At 41.6% G+C, this 18,795-nt stretch overlaps 1 protein-coding gene and 1 pseudogene across 3 annotated transcripts in view; one reads left to right on the forward strand and one right to left on the reverse strand.

Moving 5' to 3' along the window:
- Window positions 1-18,795, reverse strand: part of DNAI1 (dynein axonemal intermediate chain 1) — a 60,400-nt gene that overhangs the window by 39,286 nt on the left and 2,319 nt on the right. The window contains exon 2 of one of the 2 annotated variants that reach the window (XM_082402428.1): window positions 2,179-2,211. In XM_082402428.1, the coding sequence (XP_082258554.1) occupies window positions 2,179-2,211 (33 nt within the window). Of the gene's footprint in view, window positions 1-2,178; window positions 6,365-18,795 lie in introns of those variants that run through there. The other variant, XM_082402427.1, reaches the window with a different exon arrangement.
- LOC309633546 (small ribosomal subunit protein eS27-like pseudogene) lies at window positions 11-2,240 on the forward strand (annotated as a pseudogene). The gene has a single exon. The product of its transcript is annotated as a small ribosomal subunit protein eS27-like pseudogene (transcript).

An 18,795-nucleotide genomic window follows, 5' to 3' on the forward strand; every position in this document is an offset into this window, starting at 1 on the left:
AAGAGTGCCTGACCTGCTTAGACAAGCAAGCAGTGCTGCAGAAAGCCCTTTCATTCACAAATCCTCCCAGAAGCCAAGCTCTGTCCCAATACATAGAACGCAAAACGTGCAACAGACCACTCACGGAAGAGCCCAAAGGAACTGCTCAGGCCAGAGTTCTCATTGCCTGGAAGATCATGGCCACCTCAGCCCTGGGGTTCCGGACTTAGCTGGAACATTGTGGTGGCTCTTTGGCCCCAGTAGTGGGACCAGAAAAGCTGGCTCCTCCTTACTGCTTCCCATACAGCCTGGACGCTAATAGCCAGGACCAACTGTGAAACGACACCCAGCTGTTCTTTAAGCTACTTCAACTCTAATTCACATTTTACCTTCCAATTTGCCACCTCAAGGTTACTCTTACAGCAATACTCCCAGTACTTGGTAACTTTAAGCCTCATAGTCCCATCAAAGCCTTGGAGCAAAAAAATCAAGAACTAGAAGTTTTCCCCTACCCCGATAGACAGTTAAATACCTTGCCAAAGTGGCCCATGACATAGTAAAAAATATTCACCCTCACTGGCAATCAAAGATATGCAAAATAAAACAATGCAATTTTTTCACTGTAAAACTGGTGAAGGGCAGTGACCACCTCCCCACGAGAACATGCAGAGGATCTCCTTCATCCCTCTCCAGAAGAGGAGAAGAGGAAACACAAAAAGAAGCACCTGGTGCAGAGCCCAAATTCCTACTTCATGGATGTGAAATGCCCAGGATGCTATAAAATCATCCACCGTCTTTAGCCAACATGCACACACAGTAGTTTTGTGTGTTGGCTGCTCTACTGTCCTCTGCCAGCCTGCAGGAGGAAAAGCAAGGCTTACAGAAGGATGCGCCTTCAGACGGAAGCAGCACTAAAAGCACCCTGAATCAAGATGAATGGGAAAGCATCCCAATCAATACATTTTGGATACAACAAACAAACAAAGCAAAACAAAACAAAACAAAAACTGGTGAAAACTAAAACCAAAACAAACAAACAAAACCAATATCCAGTGTTGGCGAGGTTGTGGGAAAATGGACACCCATAAATTAGTACAACCTTTCTAAAGAGCAATTTGGAAATATTTATCCAAAGCCTAACAAGTATTTATACTTTTTGACCCAAATTTCTATGTATAGGAATTTATGTTAAGAAATAACCGAGGATATGCCTAAAGATTTAAATTGCATGAATGTTTGTTGGAGGATTGATCATAATTGTGGAAAAGAGGAAATATTTAAATGTCCAACAGTGGGGCATGTTTGAACAAAATTATGGAATGGCCTTAATGAACACATGGTAAAATATTATGCAGTAATTTTAAATGATGCTATGAAAGCATATTTATTGGCAATGGAAAGTACTCTAAATATATTATGTAAAAAACAGATTGTAAAATAACATACAGTTTGATTCTATTTAAAAATAAAGGGACTTCCCTGGTGGTGCAGTGGTTCAGAATCCACCTGCTAATGCACAGGACATGGGTTTGAGCCCTGGTCCAGGAAGATCCCACATGCCGCAGAACAACTAAGCCCGTGTGCCACAGCTACTGAGCCTGTGCTCTAGAGCTTGCGAGCCACAACTACTGAAGCCCGCGCACCTAGAGCCCGTGCTCCGCAACAAGAGAAGCCACCATAATGAGAAGCCCGCGCAGTGCAATGAAGACCTAACACAGCCAAAAATAAATAAATAAATTTATTTAAATAAAAAAAAGAATCTGCCTGCCAATGCAGGGGACATGGGTTCGAGCCCTGGTCTGGGAATATCCCACATGCCACAGAGCAGCTAAGCCCGTGCGCCACAACTACTGAGCCCATGTGCCACAACTACTGAAGCCCGCACACTGCAACGAAGAATTGCCCCCGCTCGCCGCAACTAAAGAAAGCCTGCGCGCAGCAACAAAGACCCAACACAGCCATAAATAAATAAATAAATTTATAAAAAAAATAAAAATAAATACATGTAATTTTTATATATACATAGAAATATCTGGGAGGATATAGCATCATACGTTAACTAAGAGGTTTCCTGGGGTGATAGGCTTAAGGGTGATTTTAATGTTCTTTTTGCTTTTCTTTAAAAATATATAGCTAATATTTCAACAGAAGAAATGCTATTAGCTTCTCGCTGAGAAACTGTGTGGTCTCAGCACTTACTCTCTTCCTGGCTCCTCTGCCCACGTTGACGCTCTGAAAAAAGAATAGAAACAGAAGGTAAGTCATAAGTGAATCTCCATGGGAATGTCATAAACAGTATTACAGGGGGGCTTCTGCCCAGGGACCTCAAAGACAAGGGACATTGAACTTCCCCAAGTCTCACAAACAGTGAGACTTGGCAACAGGTGCCCAACCAAGGAAGTCCTATATCTGAGGCAACCTGACTCCAGCATCAGTGGGACTGACCCATGAAGAGCAACCAGGTGACTTAGCACCTGGCATTTCTTAGTTGCAACTAGTTCAACAAACGTTTTTTAAAACTATATACTAAGTGCTCGGCTCTGTACTAGGAATTAAGAGGATTTTGAAGGCAGATTATATTCATAAACATTTGTTTATGATGTAGGTTTGGGTACTTTGTTTTGTACACTGCTGTCTCAGAATATAGTAGGTGTTCAAAATACTTATTGAATACACGAATGAATGCCATCAAACCCATTAGTAATCATGACCCTGGGAAAAATATTTTTCCTTAGCCTGTTTCCTCATCAATAAAATGTGTAAGATTGGATATGATGACCTTCCAATTCTAACATGCTAAAATTTTATGTTCTCAAGAGCAGCATGCTGGATTCAACTTGATAAACATTTCTTGAGCATCTACTTATGGTCGGGGACTAACCTAAGCAGTGGGACAAAGATGAAGAGAGATGAGGTCCCTACCCACGTTTGCTCAGGGTCCGTGGAGGACCGATGAGTGTGATCAGTGCTCCTTATTTACTCACTCGCTTACTCACTCAGCATACGTTCTTGTGAAAGTCTGCTCTGTGCCAGCAGTAGAGACGTGTGACCAGGGTGCTATGGGAATGCACAGAGGCACCTACCCAGCCTGGGCGCACAAGGAAGTTTCCCCGAGGTGGCTATTTCTCAGCTCAGTATCAAAAGGAAAGTATGGGTCATCCAAGTGGAGAAAATGTTTTTCAGAAAGGCTTTTCAGATGAAGAAAGCAGCATGTACAATGGCAAGAGCAGAACAATAACAGAGATAGTAAAATGTTCCCCCAAACAAACAAACCAAAACCCTGCAGTATATGCACTGAACAAACAGTTGTTTCAGGTGATGGAGCAAGAGGGAGGTCAGTGGAGGCTGGAGATGTGAGGGAGGGGCTCTTGCAAGAAGCAGGTCTAGAGCCCTGAAGGAGGGGTCAGGCTAGCAGAGAAGCCAAATAGTGCATGTTGGTGGCAGCATGGCCCACTGGGCAGAGACCTCGGCTCCCAGCTCTTGCTGACCACCTGTGTGATCTTGGGGAGGTCTCTGGGCCTTGGTTTCCCAAATGCAAAGTGAGTGAGTTAGATGCAAAGGGCCTCACAACTCTTCCGTGGCAGGGTCTGTGGGAGAGGCTTTGATGGTGGAGGGGAAAGGGATTCCATGGGGAGAGAAGGGCATGTCTCAGCTTGGGCAGGGATTGTTGCTAGTAGGGCAGGCAGCAGGATTCAGATTTCTGCCAGGTTGCCAAGGTTTCCAGAGATGAGAACCCTTCTCTGAGGCTAAGCCACATGAGCCAGAAAGCTGCTTTCCTTTGAAGAGCCTCTGATCCCTAAGGTAACGAGATGGAAGCGTCGTAACATCCAACAGCTTTCTGGCCCACAGCAGAGTACTGGAGGGCCAACCCCAGCCCAAGCTGCCAGCCTTAAGTAGGAAACAAGATCCAGTTACCATTGCCCCCCGTAAATATGTCTGTAAAACATTTATCTGGCAATAAAAGAACTGACAAGGCAATTTGAGTGTAACTGTTTTTGGCAGTTGGAAATATTTCAATTAACATACTATAAAAGCCACACTACAATAAATGAAAAACAGGCCAATGAAATCAGCTACAGCCCTGACTTCCCAACCATGGCAAAAGGAGACTGAATGTCAGGTTGCCACTTTGGGCCCTTGGTCTTCCAGAAGGAGAAGTCTGAGACAGACAAGCCTGAATTCCTGAAAAGCTTTTGATCGTTCTTCCCAGAAGCTGTCAAACCGCAGAAGAAGAAAGCCCGAAGTCCCTCCTCTGGCCCTCAGAACTCTGTCATCCGGCTCCACATCTCCATTCCAGCCTGCTCTCCCGCCACTCTGAGATGCAGCCCAGCAAGGCTACTCACATTTCCTGAGCTTGGTCTCTGCTTTCCCACCTTTGCTTTTACCTTTCCTCTTGCCAAGAACGCCATCTTCCCCTTCTCTCTCCCTGCTCCCACTATCTCTGCCTAACCAAACCCTACCCAACTAGCCTCCTAGTCCATTATCTAATCCTGACCTTTCTCCTACCTCCCTCTATTCTTCCTGTCTACACTCTGAGCAAGGCTCTGCCCCGCCTCCCATCACCACCATAAGCATTGGCTGTTGTGAGATGAAGGATGAAATGTAACTTCAAATAGACACTCTGTTGTCTCTGGGTTTTGGTCTACAAAAGGGGATAGTATTATGAAAAGAAACAAAGTACTGTGGTGCACATCAGAGGCAGCTGGGAGACTCCAGCAAGGGAGGTCCCCCATTGACCACATGAAGATCCTCTACTCTTGGATAGGTCATTCCAGTTATTCTATTAAGTCAAGGAAGGAGTCTATGGAGGAGTGGTGCAGGAAGAGGAAATGCCCCCGCAAGACCATCATGGCAGTCAAAGTAACCCTGGTGATCAATGGGATAACAGATGTCCCAGCCTGAACTCCTTCATAGTAGAGCATTTTTCTATTCTCATTGTTACAGATTTTGGTGTGAGCATCCTGAGGGCAGGAACTGGTAATGACTCAGCTGCCTAGAGGCCACTTCTCAGTTCTCTTACAGGACCTGGCATTGCTGAGGTTTCCCTCACTCCTTCTAGAAACTTCTTCTCCACCTCCATTTCCATGTCACCAGCCCCTCCAATAGTTCTTTCTCAATATCCTTGACCCTTCCAAGAATATATGCTTCACCCCCTAGTCTTCTATTTCTACATGCTCCCCTTGGGTGCTCTCATCCCCACACATAGATTCATTTTCCACTTTGTGATGAAGCTCAACATCTATTTCTGTAGCTTAGATTTTCTAGAACCTCATGTTCAAATTGGTGACAGAGTACTCAAACTCAGTATCTTAAAAACCAACCACATTATGTTCTTTTTCCACCCCAAACTTGCATCTCTTCCAGTATTTCCTATCTCACTCAAGTGTTACCACCATTCAGGCACCCAGGTTGGAAACTGGGAGCCATCAGATACCTGCCTTTTATTCACCCTCTTATTAGCATTATTTTGAAGTCTAACAATTCTATCACTTTAACTCTTTATAACTATCCTCTCCATTCATACCCCCTTAACTCATGCCCTTACTCCCTCTTGCCGAACTACATTTGATTTCCCTAACTCCAGTTTCTCTCCACTCTGATAATTATATCTGTCACCATTTTCAGCTATTGAGCACTTACTCTGGGCCAGTCATTTACTAAGCAATGTATGTACATGATCTCATTTAATCTTCACAACCACCTTATGGGGAAGGAGCTATCATTTTTCCTATTTTACAGATGAGGACCCTGAGGCATAGTGAGATCAAGCAACTGACCCAAAGGTGACCAGAATTTGAACCCAAACTCTTAATTACTATAAGTGATCTTCCTAAAACAAAAACTTGATCACTTTCCTGCTTTAAAGCCTCTAAAGGGCTCCCCATCACCCATGAGTTGAATCCCCAAATCCCTAACACAGCATCCACATCATCTCCAACTCTTTTCCTGCCACAGCCATGGAAGGGCGCTTTGAAAATGAAAATTCTGGTCAATGTAACAGATGATCATTTTTGCCACCGACTGGGCATTTACCTGCACTTAGACTTGTTTTGGTATGTGACTTACTGCACAGTATAAGCAACCCATTTGTCCCTGAACATACTTTAGGGGTAAGTAAGGAGATTGAAAATTATTAAGCTTCTCCCTAATATGAAGATATAACATTTAAAAAACAAATATGTGATCAGATGTACCCATGGGGCCCAAATATGGGCTTTGAAGTCAACCATACCTGGGTTTGCATCCCTTCTCTGCCATCTGCTAGGTCTATGACTCTAGGCAAGTTACTTGTCTTCTCTGAACCTCAGTATCCTTATCTTTTTAAAAAATTTTATTTATTTATTTATTTATGGCTGCATTGGGTCTTCCTTGCTGCGCGCAGGCTTTCTCTAGCTGTGGTGAGCAGGGGCTACTCTTTGTTGTGGTGTGCAGGCACTAGGCATGCGGGCTTCAGTAGTTGCAGCATGAGGGCTCAGTTGTTGCAGCATGAGGGGTCAGTAGTTGTGGCTCACGGGCTGTAGAGTGCAGGCTCAGTAGTTGTGGTGCACAGGCTTAGTTGCTCTGCGGCATGTGGGATCTTCCCGGACCAGAGCTCGAACCCATGTCCCCTGCATTGGCAGGCGGATTCTTAACCACTGTGCCACCAGGGAAGCCAGTATCCTTATCTTTTAAATGGGCATCATAAAAATACCCTCTGAAAACGATCATAGGCCTGTTATGAGGACTAAATGAGTCAACACACATAAAATGCATAGTGTGGTGCCTGGCCAGAGTCTGTGTCCAATAAATGATAGTTTGTAGCATTATTATTCCCATTTACAGACCCTGCTCTGCCATCAGCCACAGGGGATCTGTGTGGCCCTTTGCTTACTAGGAAGCACTTGCCCTAGGGATGACTAAAAGGCTTCAACAGCTCACATGTCCACCCAAGAGTTCAAGGCTGAAACTTGTTTGTTCCTGGAAAGAACAGCTCTTGGAAGCATGCAAACCCACAGACGCTGCATCCTCCTTCCTGGGGCCCAGGAGACTCCGTTTACCATTTCAGTTGTCTTGGTCCTTATTTTAAAACTCACCAACAGGTTTCCATTAAGCTAAACTGAAACTAAATACCTCACCAGCTTGCAGTTTCCGTTTCTAAAAGGGTAAAAGCTCTTAGTCCCAAAGGAACAGTAATTCACCAAGAAATCTTCCTCCAGCTACATTGACTGCCTTTCAAATCCTTGAGCCTAGTGCAGTGTCTCAAGCACACAGAAGGTGCTCAATAAGTATAGTTGAAAGGGATCTCAAAATTTTGAAACACTAGATGAAGGGTAACAGGCACTATCATACACTGTTGTGGGTGTGCCAACGGACACAAAATTTTTATAGGGTTATTTGGCAATACCTGCCAAAATTTCAAATGCAGATACCCCTCAACTCAGCACCTCTGTTTTCTTGCATTTTTCCTATAGAAATACTAATACATATGCATAAGACGTATGTACAAAATTGCTCGCGGCACCGTCTTTGTGATATTTTTACTATGGGAAAAAACCTAAATATTCATTGATAGGGGCCTAGTTAAATAAATTATGGTATAGCCATTCAATGGGATATTATGCATATTTTTAAAAGAATGAGGTAAATTTTTATGTATTATTATGGAAAGCTCTCCACGCTTTTTTATTGTTAAATAAAAAAGCAAGTTACATAAACAGATGACCCATCTGCTTACTTTAAGAATGTGTGTGTATGTGTATTTGGATGTACATACAAAATTTCTGGAAGAATATATAGATTCTGTTGACAGTAGTTGGGTTCAGGGAATGTGACTGGGGAATTGTGGGGAAGGGAACCAACACTGTTCACCTTATACTCATTCTCATGGTTTTAATATTTTAAAAGGGAATGTTCATTACTTTTTTTTTTTTTTTTTGGCTGCGTTGGGTCTTTGTTGCTGTGCGTGGGCTTTCTCTAGTTTAAAAGTGAATGTGCATTACTTTTATAATTTAAAATGCTAATTAAGAATTTTAAAAATTAATACAGTTAAAGAGGGTTTTTATTTTTTCCTATTAATGCACTCTTAGCACAGTACTCAGAATGCTGACAAAGGAACATGAGACCAAGCTCATGCCTCCCTGGAAGCCCGAGAGGGAAGAAGCCAACACTATGGGACTCTTCCCAGATAAGGCTACAGAAGGCAAGGCAGGGTAGGGTTTAAAATCTGAAGCTCTAGAGTTAGCCTTGGCTGGATTCCTGACTCTGCCATGAACTATATGTGTGACCTTGAGCAAGGTATTTAGTCCCTAATCCTCACTCTCTCATTTGTAAGGTAGAGAAAAATATTAGTGCCCTCCTCAGATTTGCTGTGAGGATAGAATAAAACAATGCATGATGAGAACCTTACTCAGAGCCCAGCGCTCAGTAAGCGCTAAAGTAACAGTGGCAGTGTTATTATTTTACTATTCTATCATGGTCTGCTGTACATGGCAATTGAGTCTCATTCTGAGGGCATTTATTGAATAGCTGAAAAGAGTGTTGTCCGGATCCCATGAAGTCCTTATCAGAAAGGAAGCTATAAATCTCCGGGTGTCACAACAGAGGGATGAAAATAAAAATACCTTCCCTTGGGACTTCCCTGGTTGTCCAGTGGTAAAGAATACGCCTTACAAGGCAGGGGATGCGGGTTTGATTCCTGGTCAGGGAACTAAGATCCCACATGCTGCGGGGCAACTAAACCCATGCGCCGCAACTACTGAGCTCACGCACCTCAACTAGAGAGCCTGCGTGCCGCAAACTACGTGCCCTGGAGCCTGTGCACCACAACAAGAGAAGAGAAAACCCACAGACCACAACTAGAGAGAAGCCCGTGAGCCGCAAGGAAGAGCCCGCACGCTGCAATGAAAAATCCCGCATGCCTCAACGAAGATCCCGCATGCCACAACTAAGACCCAATGCAGCCAAAAATAAATAAATAAATATTAAAAAAAAATACCTTCCCTTTATACAGCACCTTTCAGTTTACTAAACACTTTGGAGTGCATCATCTCATTTGGCCCTTATTCTAATCTTCTGTGGGTGGATGTTGAGTTTTGTCAACTTCTTTTCTGAATCTATTATGATTTGTCATATGGTTTTTCGCCTTTTTTTCTGTTAATGTGAAGAAATATATTGATTGGGTATTTACTGTTGAGCTAACTTTGTCTTATTGGGATAAACCTCACTTGGTCAGATATATTATTCTTTTTATATATTGCTGGAACAGATATGCTAATATTTTGTCAGATTTTTTTGCATTTATGTTCATGAGGGATATTGGCCTATCCTTCTCTTTTCTTGAAATAGCTTTGATTTTGATATCAGAGTTACACCAACATCATCAAGTAAGTTGGGACTCGTTCCCTTCTCCTCTATTTTCTCTAAGACTTTGTGTAAGACTGGTATTATTTATTCCTTACATATTTGATAGAATTCATCAGAGAAACCATTTGGCCTGGAGTTTCTTTGTGGGAAGGCTTTAAATTACGAATTCAATTTCTTTAAGTAAGTATGGTCTTTATATTTTCCATTTCTTTTTGTGTCGATTAAGGCAAACTGTGTTTTACAATAAATTTGTCCATTTAAGTTGTTGAATTTATTGCCATAAAGTTGTTGATAATATTCCTTTACTATCCTTTTTAATATCTGTACAATCTGTAGTGATATCTCACTTTTCATTCCTGATATTGGCTGTTGTGTTTTCTTTTTCTCTTGATGAGCCTTGCTAAGTTTTCTCAATTTTATCAATCTTTTCAAAGAACCAACTTCTGACTTTGTTAATTTTCTCTATTGTTTTTCCTCATTGTTTCTATGAAACAATAAGATAAATGAATAAATTAATAAAATAAATAGAAGTGATGAATAGATTTTGCTTCTATTATTCTGGATTTAATTTGCTCATCTTTTTCTATTTTCTTAAGATAGAAACTTAGAACATTGATTTTAAATCTTTTCTGAAATCGGCATTTAAAACTACACATTTTCATTAAGTACAACTTCAGCATGACCCCCCAATTTGTGATGTTATATTTTCATTACCATCCAATTTAAAATGTTTTCTAGTTTCCCTTGCACTTTTATTTTACATTTAGAAGTGCATTCTTTAATACCTAAATATTTGGGGATTTTAAGGATACTGCTATTTATTTATTTTAAATTTTTATTTATTATGTTTATTTTTGGCTGTGTTGGGTCCCCGCCTCCGTGCGAGGGCTCTCTCCAGCTGCGGCGAGTGGGGGCCACTCTTCATCGCGGTGCGCGGGCCTCTCACTATCGCGGCCTCTCTTGTTGCGGAGCAGAGGCTCCAGACGCTCAGGCTCAGTAGTTGTGGCTCACGGGCCCAGTTGCTCCGCGGCATGTGGGATCCTCCCAGACCAGGGCTCGAACCCGTGTCCCCTGCATTGGCAGGCAGACTCTCAACCACTGCGCCACCAGGGAAGCCCCTATTTTTATCTTAATTCCATTTTGGTCAAACTATTCTTAGTTTGCTGAGATTCTTTCTGACATGGATGAATGCTGAATTTGAATTGAATGAAAATCTGTAAGATATTAATCTTTTGAAATGTATTGAGACGTATTGTACGTCCCAGTGTATGGTCTATTTTTTTGAACATTGTGCAGTTCTTGGGTTCTATATTAATTAGGTCAAGTTGGTTAACAGATCTACATCTTTCAATTACTGAGAGAAGGGTGTTAAATCTCCAACTGTCATTGTATATTTTTCTATGTCTCCCTTTAGCTCTGTCAGTTTTTGATTTATGTATCTTGAAGTGCTATTAATAGGTACATACTCTTTTGTGATTTTATATCACCTCTTGAATTGACACTTTATCATTATGAAATGTCCCTACTTGTCTTTGGAAATACTCCTGGTCTTGAAACCTACTTAGTTCTGATAATACTACAGCCATGCAGCTTTCTTATGCTTGCTATTTACATGGTGTGTTTTTCCACTCTTTTATTTTCAAATTTTCTATGTCTTTACATTTAAACTATATTTCTTATAAGCAGCATATAGTTAGGTCTTGCTTTTTTTCCCCCCTAGCTTGATAAACTCTGCCTTTTAATTGAAAGTGTTGGTGTGGTTGTCTTTAACATATTGCCCTTTGTTTCCTATTTTTCATCTGCTTCTTCCTCTGTTCATCTTCTGTCTTCTTTTGTGTTAATTGAGTTTTTTAGTATTTCATTTTATTTTCTCCATTGACTTTTTAGCTGTGCCTTTTTGTATTAATTTCTAGTGGTTGCTCTAAGGTTTATAATATGCATCCTAAACCTGTTAAAGTCTAATAAGAATAAATAAGATACCACTTCATATTTCACAATGTAATAACCTTATCACATCTTAATTCTATTTACCACCACAACATCATCTTTGCCCTGTTGTTGTCACATATTTTATTTCTATATATATTACAAGCTTCACCTTACAATGGTGTTATTTTTGCTTTAAACAGTCATATGTCTTTTAAGAAAATAAATAGAAGCAAAAAAAATCTAGTATTTTATCTTTAGTCACATATTTACTATTACCAGTGCTTTTTGGTCCTTCCCATAGATAGGGCTTCCATCAGGGGTCATTTTCCTTCAGCCTAAAGAACTTTGTTCTGTACTACTTGTAGTGAAGGTCTGCTGATGGCAAATTCTGTCCGCTTTAGTTTATCTGAAAATGTATTTATTTAACCCTTCTTTTTGAGGGATATTTTTGTTGGATATATAATTCTGGCTTGACAGTAGTTTTCTTTCAGTGCATAAACTATGACATTCCATTGTCTTCTGACTTCTCTTGTTTACAATGGGAAGTCAGCCATGATCATATTATCCCACTCTATGCATTGTGTCATTTTTTCTCTGGCTACTTTCAAGATTTTATTTTTATCCTTGGCTTTCAGTATTTTGACTGTGAGGGGACTACGTGTGGTTTTCTTTGTATTTATACTGCTTGGGGCTCACTGAGTTTCTGATAATACTTTATGTTTTCCACCAAATTTAAGAAATTTTTGACCATTATTTCTTCAACTATTTTTCCCCCTCCTCTTTTTCCTTCTGGAATTCCAACTACTTACAAGTTACAGATACATATATGACATATTACCACAGGTCACTAAGGCTCTTTTTTTGTTTGTTTGTTTGTTTGTTTTTATTATTTTTTAATTTTTTGGTTGCATTGGGTCTTTGTTGCTGCGTGCGGGCTTTCTCCAGTTGCGGCGAGCGGGGGCTACTCTTCGTTGTGGTGCGTGGGCTACTCTTCTCATTGCGGTGGCTTCTCTTGTTGCAGAGCACAGGCTCTAGGTATGCAGGCTTCAGTAGTTGCAGCATGCGGGCTCAGTAGTTGCAGCATGCGGTCTCAGTAGTTGCAGCATGCAGGCTCTAGAGCGCTCGGGCTTCAGTAGTTGTGGCACATGGGCTCTAGGGCGCCCGCAGGCTCAGTAGTTGTGGTGCAGGGGCTTAGTTGCTCTGCGGCATGTGGGATCTTCCCAGAGCAGGGATCAAACCCATGTCCCCTGCATTGACAGGCAGATTCTTAACCACTGCGCCACCAGGGAAGTCCCTCTTTTTTGTTTTTTTTTTAATTTTATTTATTTATTTTTATACGACAGGTTCTTATTAGTTATCTATTTTATACATATTAGTGTATACATGTCAATCCCAATCTCCCAATTCATCACCCCCCACCCCACCCCCCCGCTTTCCCCCCTTGGTGTCGATATGTTTGTTCTCTATGTCTGTGTCTTTTTTGTTTTTTAATCTTGTTTTTCTTTGTTCTTCACATTGGATAATTTCAATGGATCCATCTTCACTTTCACTATTAGGCCCAGCCAATAAATTTTTCATTTCTGATATTTATTTTTCTACTGTTTCCATTTTTGGGGCTTAGATTCCCCACCCTTTTTTTTTTAAAATTTTATTTATTTATTTTTGGCTGTGTTGGGTCTTGGTTGCTGCGCTTTCTCTAGTTGCGGCAAGCGGAGGCTACTCTTCATTGTGGTGCACGGGCTTCTCATCACAGTGGCTTCTCTTGTTGTGGAGTGTGGGCTCTAGGCATGCGGTCTTCAGAAGTGGTGGCACGTGAGCTCAGTAGTTGTGGCTTGTGGGCTCTAGAGCAGAGGCTCAGTAGTTGTGGTGCACAGGCTTAGTTGCTCTGCGGCATGTGGGATCTTCCCGGACCAGGGCTCAAACCCGTGTCTCCTGCATTGGCAGGCAGATTCTTAACCACTCTGCCACCAGGGAAGCCCTCCCCATCCTTTAAGTCAATATTTTCTTTTGGTCCATAAATATATTTTCAACAACTGCCTTAAAGTCATTGCCTGCTAATTCCAACACTGGGTTATCTCGCTGGTATCACTGTGCTCTCCTTTGGATCTCTCTCCTTGAGCCATGATTAAGAAATTGACCCAAGGCAGAAAGCAAGGATAAACATATGACTCATGTTGGGTGTTTTCCTTCCCTTAGGAATGGGGGAATGCCTAAACCAGTTGCCTCATATATTGTGTCCAGGATTACAGTTGTTCATAGTGGGATGGCAAGTCCAGCATGAACTGCTCCATCATGGCCAGACTATGTCTCCTATATCAAGGTCTTTAAAAGTTATACATAAAGTATGATACATTTAAAAATTCATTGCAGAAATGTGTTACTAAAAAAAAACAAAAACAAAAAACTTTTGTAAAGGACAGAACCTTTTGTAACGTAAATATCTGCCCTGAATGGAGGCAATGGATTGGAAAAAATCTGAGGCCCTTTCTGCACAATGTATGAGAAAGGTTTATCAGAAGCAATGTAGAAGTTATTTTGGAATAAAGCAGGTTATACCTTGCATGGGAGGAGCCAAGGAAAGACAATATCTCCTTCTAAGGGGAATTGCCCTGCTCACAGCTTTGGCTGCTTGGAGAGTCATAGGATCTTATCCCTCCCTGATACAGCCTAGCATGAACAGGTAAGCTGGGGACAATCAGATTTCTTCTCCAAGGGTTTGAATTGGGACTACAGAGAGAACTGGTGGGTGGATGGAGACATTGATGGAGAAATCCTTGTGAGATAGAAGAGGCCAGAGTGGCCATGATGAGCTGAAAACACATTAAGTTATGAGGAAGCTGAAACCATAGAAAAGTTGGCTGCTTGGGAAATGAAAATAGGGAATGAAATATAGTTGCTAAGAAAATTAGAGAGGCCATGAGAGATCTGGAGAAAGTAATTAGTACCTATATCTGTTTCAGAACCAATAGTTTTCCAATTCTAATTCTAGGTATTTGTAATACCTACCCACAACCCCCCACATACACACCTTCCCCTTCACCCTTTCCACCTTTTACTTGAGGTAACTTGAGTGAGCCTCTATTCTTTGCAACTTACAGAGCTTAGCTAAAATATATGTGTCTTAGTTTGCCAGGCTCATAAAAGGCAGGAGAGGTAGGATGGGCTTAGGCATTCCAGACAGAGGGAAGAAAATCATTAACAAAGAGACAGAGGCCTGGAACCAAGTGTCTGTCCAGGGATTAGCAGATTTGTTTTATCCATTTATATTCCAATTTGTTCCAAAGCAAGATTTGAGGCTGAATGTATGACACGTGGAAAAAATAAGTAAATGAGAAAATGGATGTGAGGTAAGAATAGAAATAGGAAAATAAGGTTAACATCAGGAGTAGGGATGTTAACAGAATTTGGTGCTTTGGCTAGAACAAAGGAGGCATGAGCTGCTTCTTCTGCAGGTCCAGAAGGAAAAGTTAGGGTTCAGAGTATTACAGTACATAAGTTTCCATCAGTCACTTATTTACTCATCAACTAATTCATTCACTTGTTAATCATCTACTATGTACCAGATGCTAGAATGACAACTAAAGAAGAATAAAGGTTGAGTTAGTCCCACTCCAAGGTTCTCACATCTAGGAAGTGAGATAAATGGAAGACGTAAACACACCACACAAACCAGAATACAGCGACTCTATGAATAGGACAAAGTGTTGTGAGATACAAAGAAGCGAAACCAGAGTTTGATCAACAGCCATGTCCTTTGCTCGCTTCTTCCATACAACTTTGTCCCAGCAATTGGGAAGATTGAACACTCCATAACAATTCCTAACTGGCAGAAAACAATTTCATATGGCTTGTTCACAGCTGGAGCCAAAGAACCAAAATTACTCTTCAGCATCAGCTTGCAGGTTGCAAAGCCCAGGGATAAGCACAAGACACCTTTGCCATTATTATTCAAGTACCTGGCATATACTGAGTACTAACAATGTGCTAGGTTCCACGGTAAACGGGGGAGGAGATCAAGTTCTGGCCTCAAATGCTCACAGCTGTTTTGTAATCTGATAATTGTGCATGACAAACCTCAGACCATAACTCTCAAAATAGCATGACTGTAGTCATAACAAAATGGAACAACCATTGGCAAAATTTGTTTTCTAGTTATCACTTCCAGAAGGAATTCTGTAACACTACTAGGGGAAGAGCAGAGAAAACTCTCTCAACTTCCTGTCACTAAGCCTCTAAATTATCATCATCTGCATCCATCCCTTCCTCCTTTCTCCTTTCCTGTTACAAAGTGTTTCACCTCTTGTCCACAGCTGATCCACTCCCACCTCCTCAGACACTTGGCTCTAGTCTTCATTTATCTCCTTCATCTTCAACTTCCCTCTATCTATGCCAGGCAAATGCCTCCCCTCAGCATTTAACATATTCAAGTCTTAATTTCATCTCAAAAAAAAAAAAATCCTTGTCTACAGGGTCTTTACTGCCTTCTTAGCTCAATTTAGTCTGGCTTTTATCTCTAAAATTGTTCTTTCCGAGGTCCCGCAATGACTTACTAATTATTCAATCTAATGGTTGTATCTAGTTCTTACCTTCATTAGCAGATGCAATACGACTGACCATGTAACCTATAAACACTAGAAACTCCCTATAAACACACTCCTCCCCAAAAGGACATTATTCTTCCTTGTAGTCTTCTAACCTCTCTGGGGTCAGTCCTTCTTATCCTACGTGTTGGACTCTTGTCCAAACCTTAAATCATGTTGTTCCTCCTAGAAATCTTCCCTGATTCCCCCAGAATCAGTGTTAGGATCTCCTCCCACATGCTTCCGTTGCACCCAATGCTACTTTCTCAACCACATCCCATCATTCATTCAACGATCGTTCACTGAGAGCTTTGAACGTGTTGGCCGCTGTGTTAGGAGCCGAGAATACAGATGTGAGCAAAAACACCCACAGGCACTGCTCTCAAGGTGCTCACAGTCTAATGGGAGAGACATACAATAATCCAATAATTACACAAACAAGTGAATAATTACACCCTGGGATGCATGCTGCGGACGAAAGGATCAAGGGCAATGAGACTATAAATAGAGGAAACTTAACTCTCTTCTCATTAACAGGGCAGGGGGCATTAAGGCGGTTGTGGGCACTGACTTTGGGGCTGGAATCTTAAGAGTGAGTACATGTGTGAGGGAGGGAGGGCACGAAGAGTGTTCCAGAAAGAAGGGACAACACATAGAACAGACGTACAGCAATAATTGGAAGAGTGTTAACAAGTTAAGGCTTAGAGACCCAAGCAGGCTTCAGCCCATACAGGCTCCGGAAGGGTTATCTAAAAATCTGGTCCCTCTCCTAAGAGCAGTAGGAAGTCACTGAAGGGTTCTGAGGGAGGGATGACATAATCAGATTGACAGCTTGAAAAGATCACTTGGTACAGTGTAGAGAATGGATTGGAAGGGACATGAGTGGGCGAGGGGAATACTGGTTACAAGGCTTTTACAGCCCTCCAGGTGAGAGATGATGGTAGGTAGGGCTAGCAGGGTGGCAGTGAATAGGAAAAAAGTGGTCTGATTTGAGAGATTTAGGAAGTAAAGGGGCACAGGATCATACCTAGGGCTTAAAGAAGGTAAGAGGATGAGGAAGGAAGGGTGTGAGGGAGTGAGGATGACACGGAGGAGAAGGGTCACAAGGGCAGGGATCTTACTTTGGACAAAGCATCAACTTCCTTTAGATTCTGCTCACCTCCTCCTGTCCTTTCTTCTGTGGATCCCAGGACCAGTCATCAGACTCAAAATCTCTGAATCATCTAAGACTCTCTTCTGGCCTTGCACTGACTCCTGCCCACTTACCCCTACCCTAGTCACACCTCATCAAGATCAATATTTCTAAAAGTATTGTCTCAGAAGGGCTTCTGAAGAGATCACAGAATGATCCAAAAATGCAAGTCTTTTCTTTGGCTCCTACAGGCAACTGAAGCAAAATGCCAGACTTTGATTTTTTTTTTTTTTATGATAACTGAGTTATAAAGGAGTACTAAAACTTGTTAGTCATAAACTAAAATTAGCCTTTAACTGGAGTTCACAGAAGACTCTGATTCAGTCCTCTACTAAGAAGTCTGCCTGCCAGGCAATGTTTGGCAAAGATGCAAAGCTCCTCTTGCATATACACATGCAGCCAGTTGGAATTCTTGAAATTTTCAGGAAGGACACTTTTTTATTGGGATATTAGCAGTGATGTTTTGAGCTGGTCATGGTTTATGGTGCCTGACATTCATGAATTTTAATTACAAATTATGATTCATGGAGCTTCATCATGATCAATTTAATATGCCATAATTATTTGATTAACCCTCTGGAGTAGAGGGATACATGTCTCTAACCTTATTTCCTGCCATTTTCTTCCTCCCTTCCTTGCTGATCCAGAACATGTGTAAGCAAGCTCTCATCTCAGGAACTTTATACTTGCTATGTCCTCTGTCTGGAATGCCTCCCCACCCCAGATATCACATAGTTAATTCCTTCACTTCCTTCAGATCTTTCTCAAATGTCACCTCCATGAGGTCTCCCCTGACCGCTATGTTTAAATCATAATCTTCTGGTTCCCTGAACTTCCTAGTCCATTCCCCTGCTTTATTTTTCTTTTTGACACCTATCACCACCTTATAAACTATATATTTTACTTATTTGTTTATTGACAATTTATCTCCAACTAAAAGATAAGCTCCACGCGAGCAGGGATTTGTGTTTGTTTTGTTGCTATATCACCAATACCTAGCACAGTACCTGGCATATAGTAGGTGCTCAATAAATAATTGTCAAATGAGAATATTTATATCATCAGAATTTTTGTCCTCTTAATTTCCAACACCCAGCTCTTAAGGCATGGGTACATGTCGTTCAAATGTGAACCATTCATAGCCCTGCTACCAAAGCAGATATAAACATAAACCCAGAAAAGTATGCTTCTACAGTGATGTTTCCTTGTTATCACTCCCCACCAATCTCCTCATCCCAGGCTCAACCCTTTCTATCCTTCAAACTCACTCAGATCAAAATTTCCAAAGAACAATTGGAAGCATTCAGAATTCATATTCAACTCATTTTCAGAATTTAATATATTCTAGACATTGTGCTAGGTTCAGGGAAATCAACAATGAATGAGACAGACCATCCTTGCCATCAGAGTTTATAGTCTAGTGGGGATATCACCCTACCCTGCCTCCGGAAAGGCGACTTAATCCCTTATAGGAGAATATGATGGGCAAACTGAGATGTGATGTATGAACAGGAGATGAAACAGAGATTTGGGGCAGGGTGGCATGGAGCAGGTGGCAGCAAACTGAAAAGACTGTACCAGGCAGGCAACGGAAACAGCAATTTCAAAGGCCTAGAGGAGGAAGACAGTGTGGATGTCACTTTCCAGGAAGTGAGGGCAGTTCAGGGTGTGCTGGGACTGTGGAATCGTCACAGAGCAATGATGAGATCTGAAGTAGGGTAGGTAGCAAAGGCTAGACCTGGCAAGGCCTTGTAGGCCATACTAACCAAGTTG

This window comes from Balaenoptera borealis (genome assembly GCF_965194805.1).
Source record: "Balaenoptera borealis genome assembly, chromosome: 8".
Classification (NCBI taxonomy): Eukaryota; Metazoa; Chordata; class Mammalia; order Artiodactyla; family Balaenopteridae; genus Balaenoptera; species Balaenoptera borealis.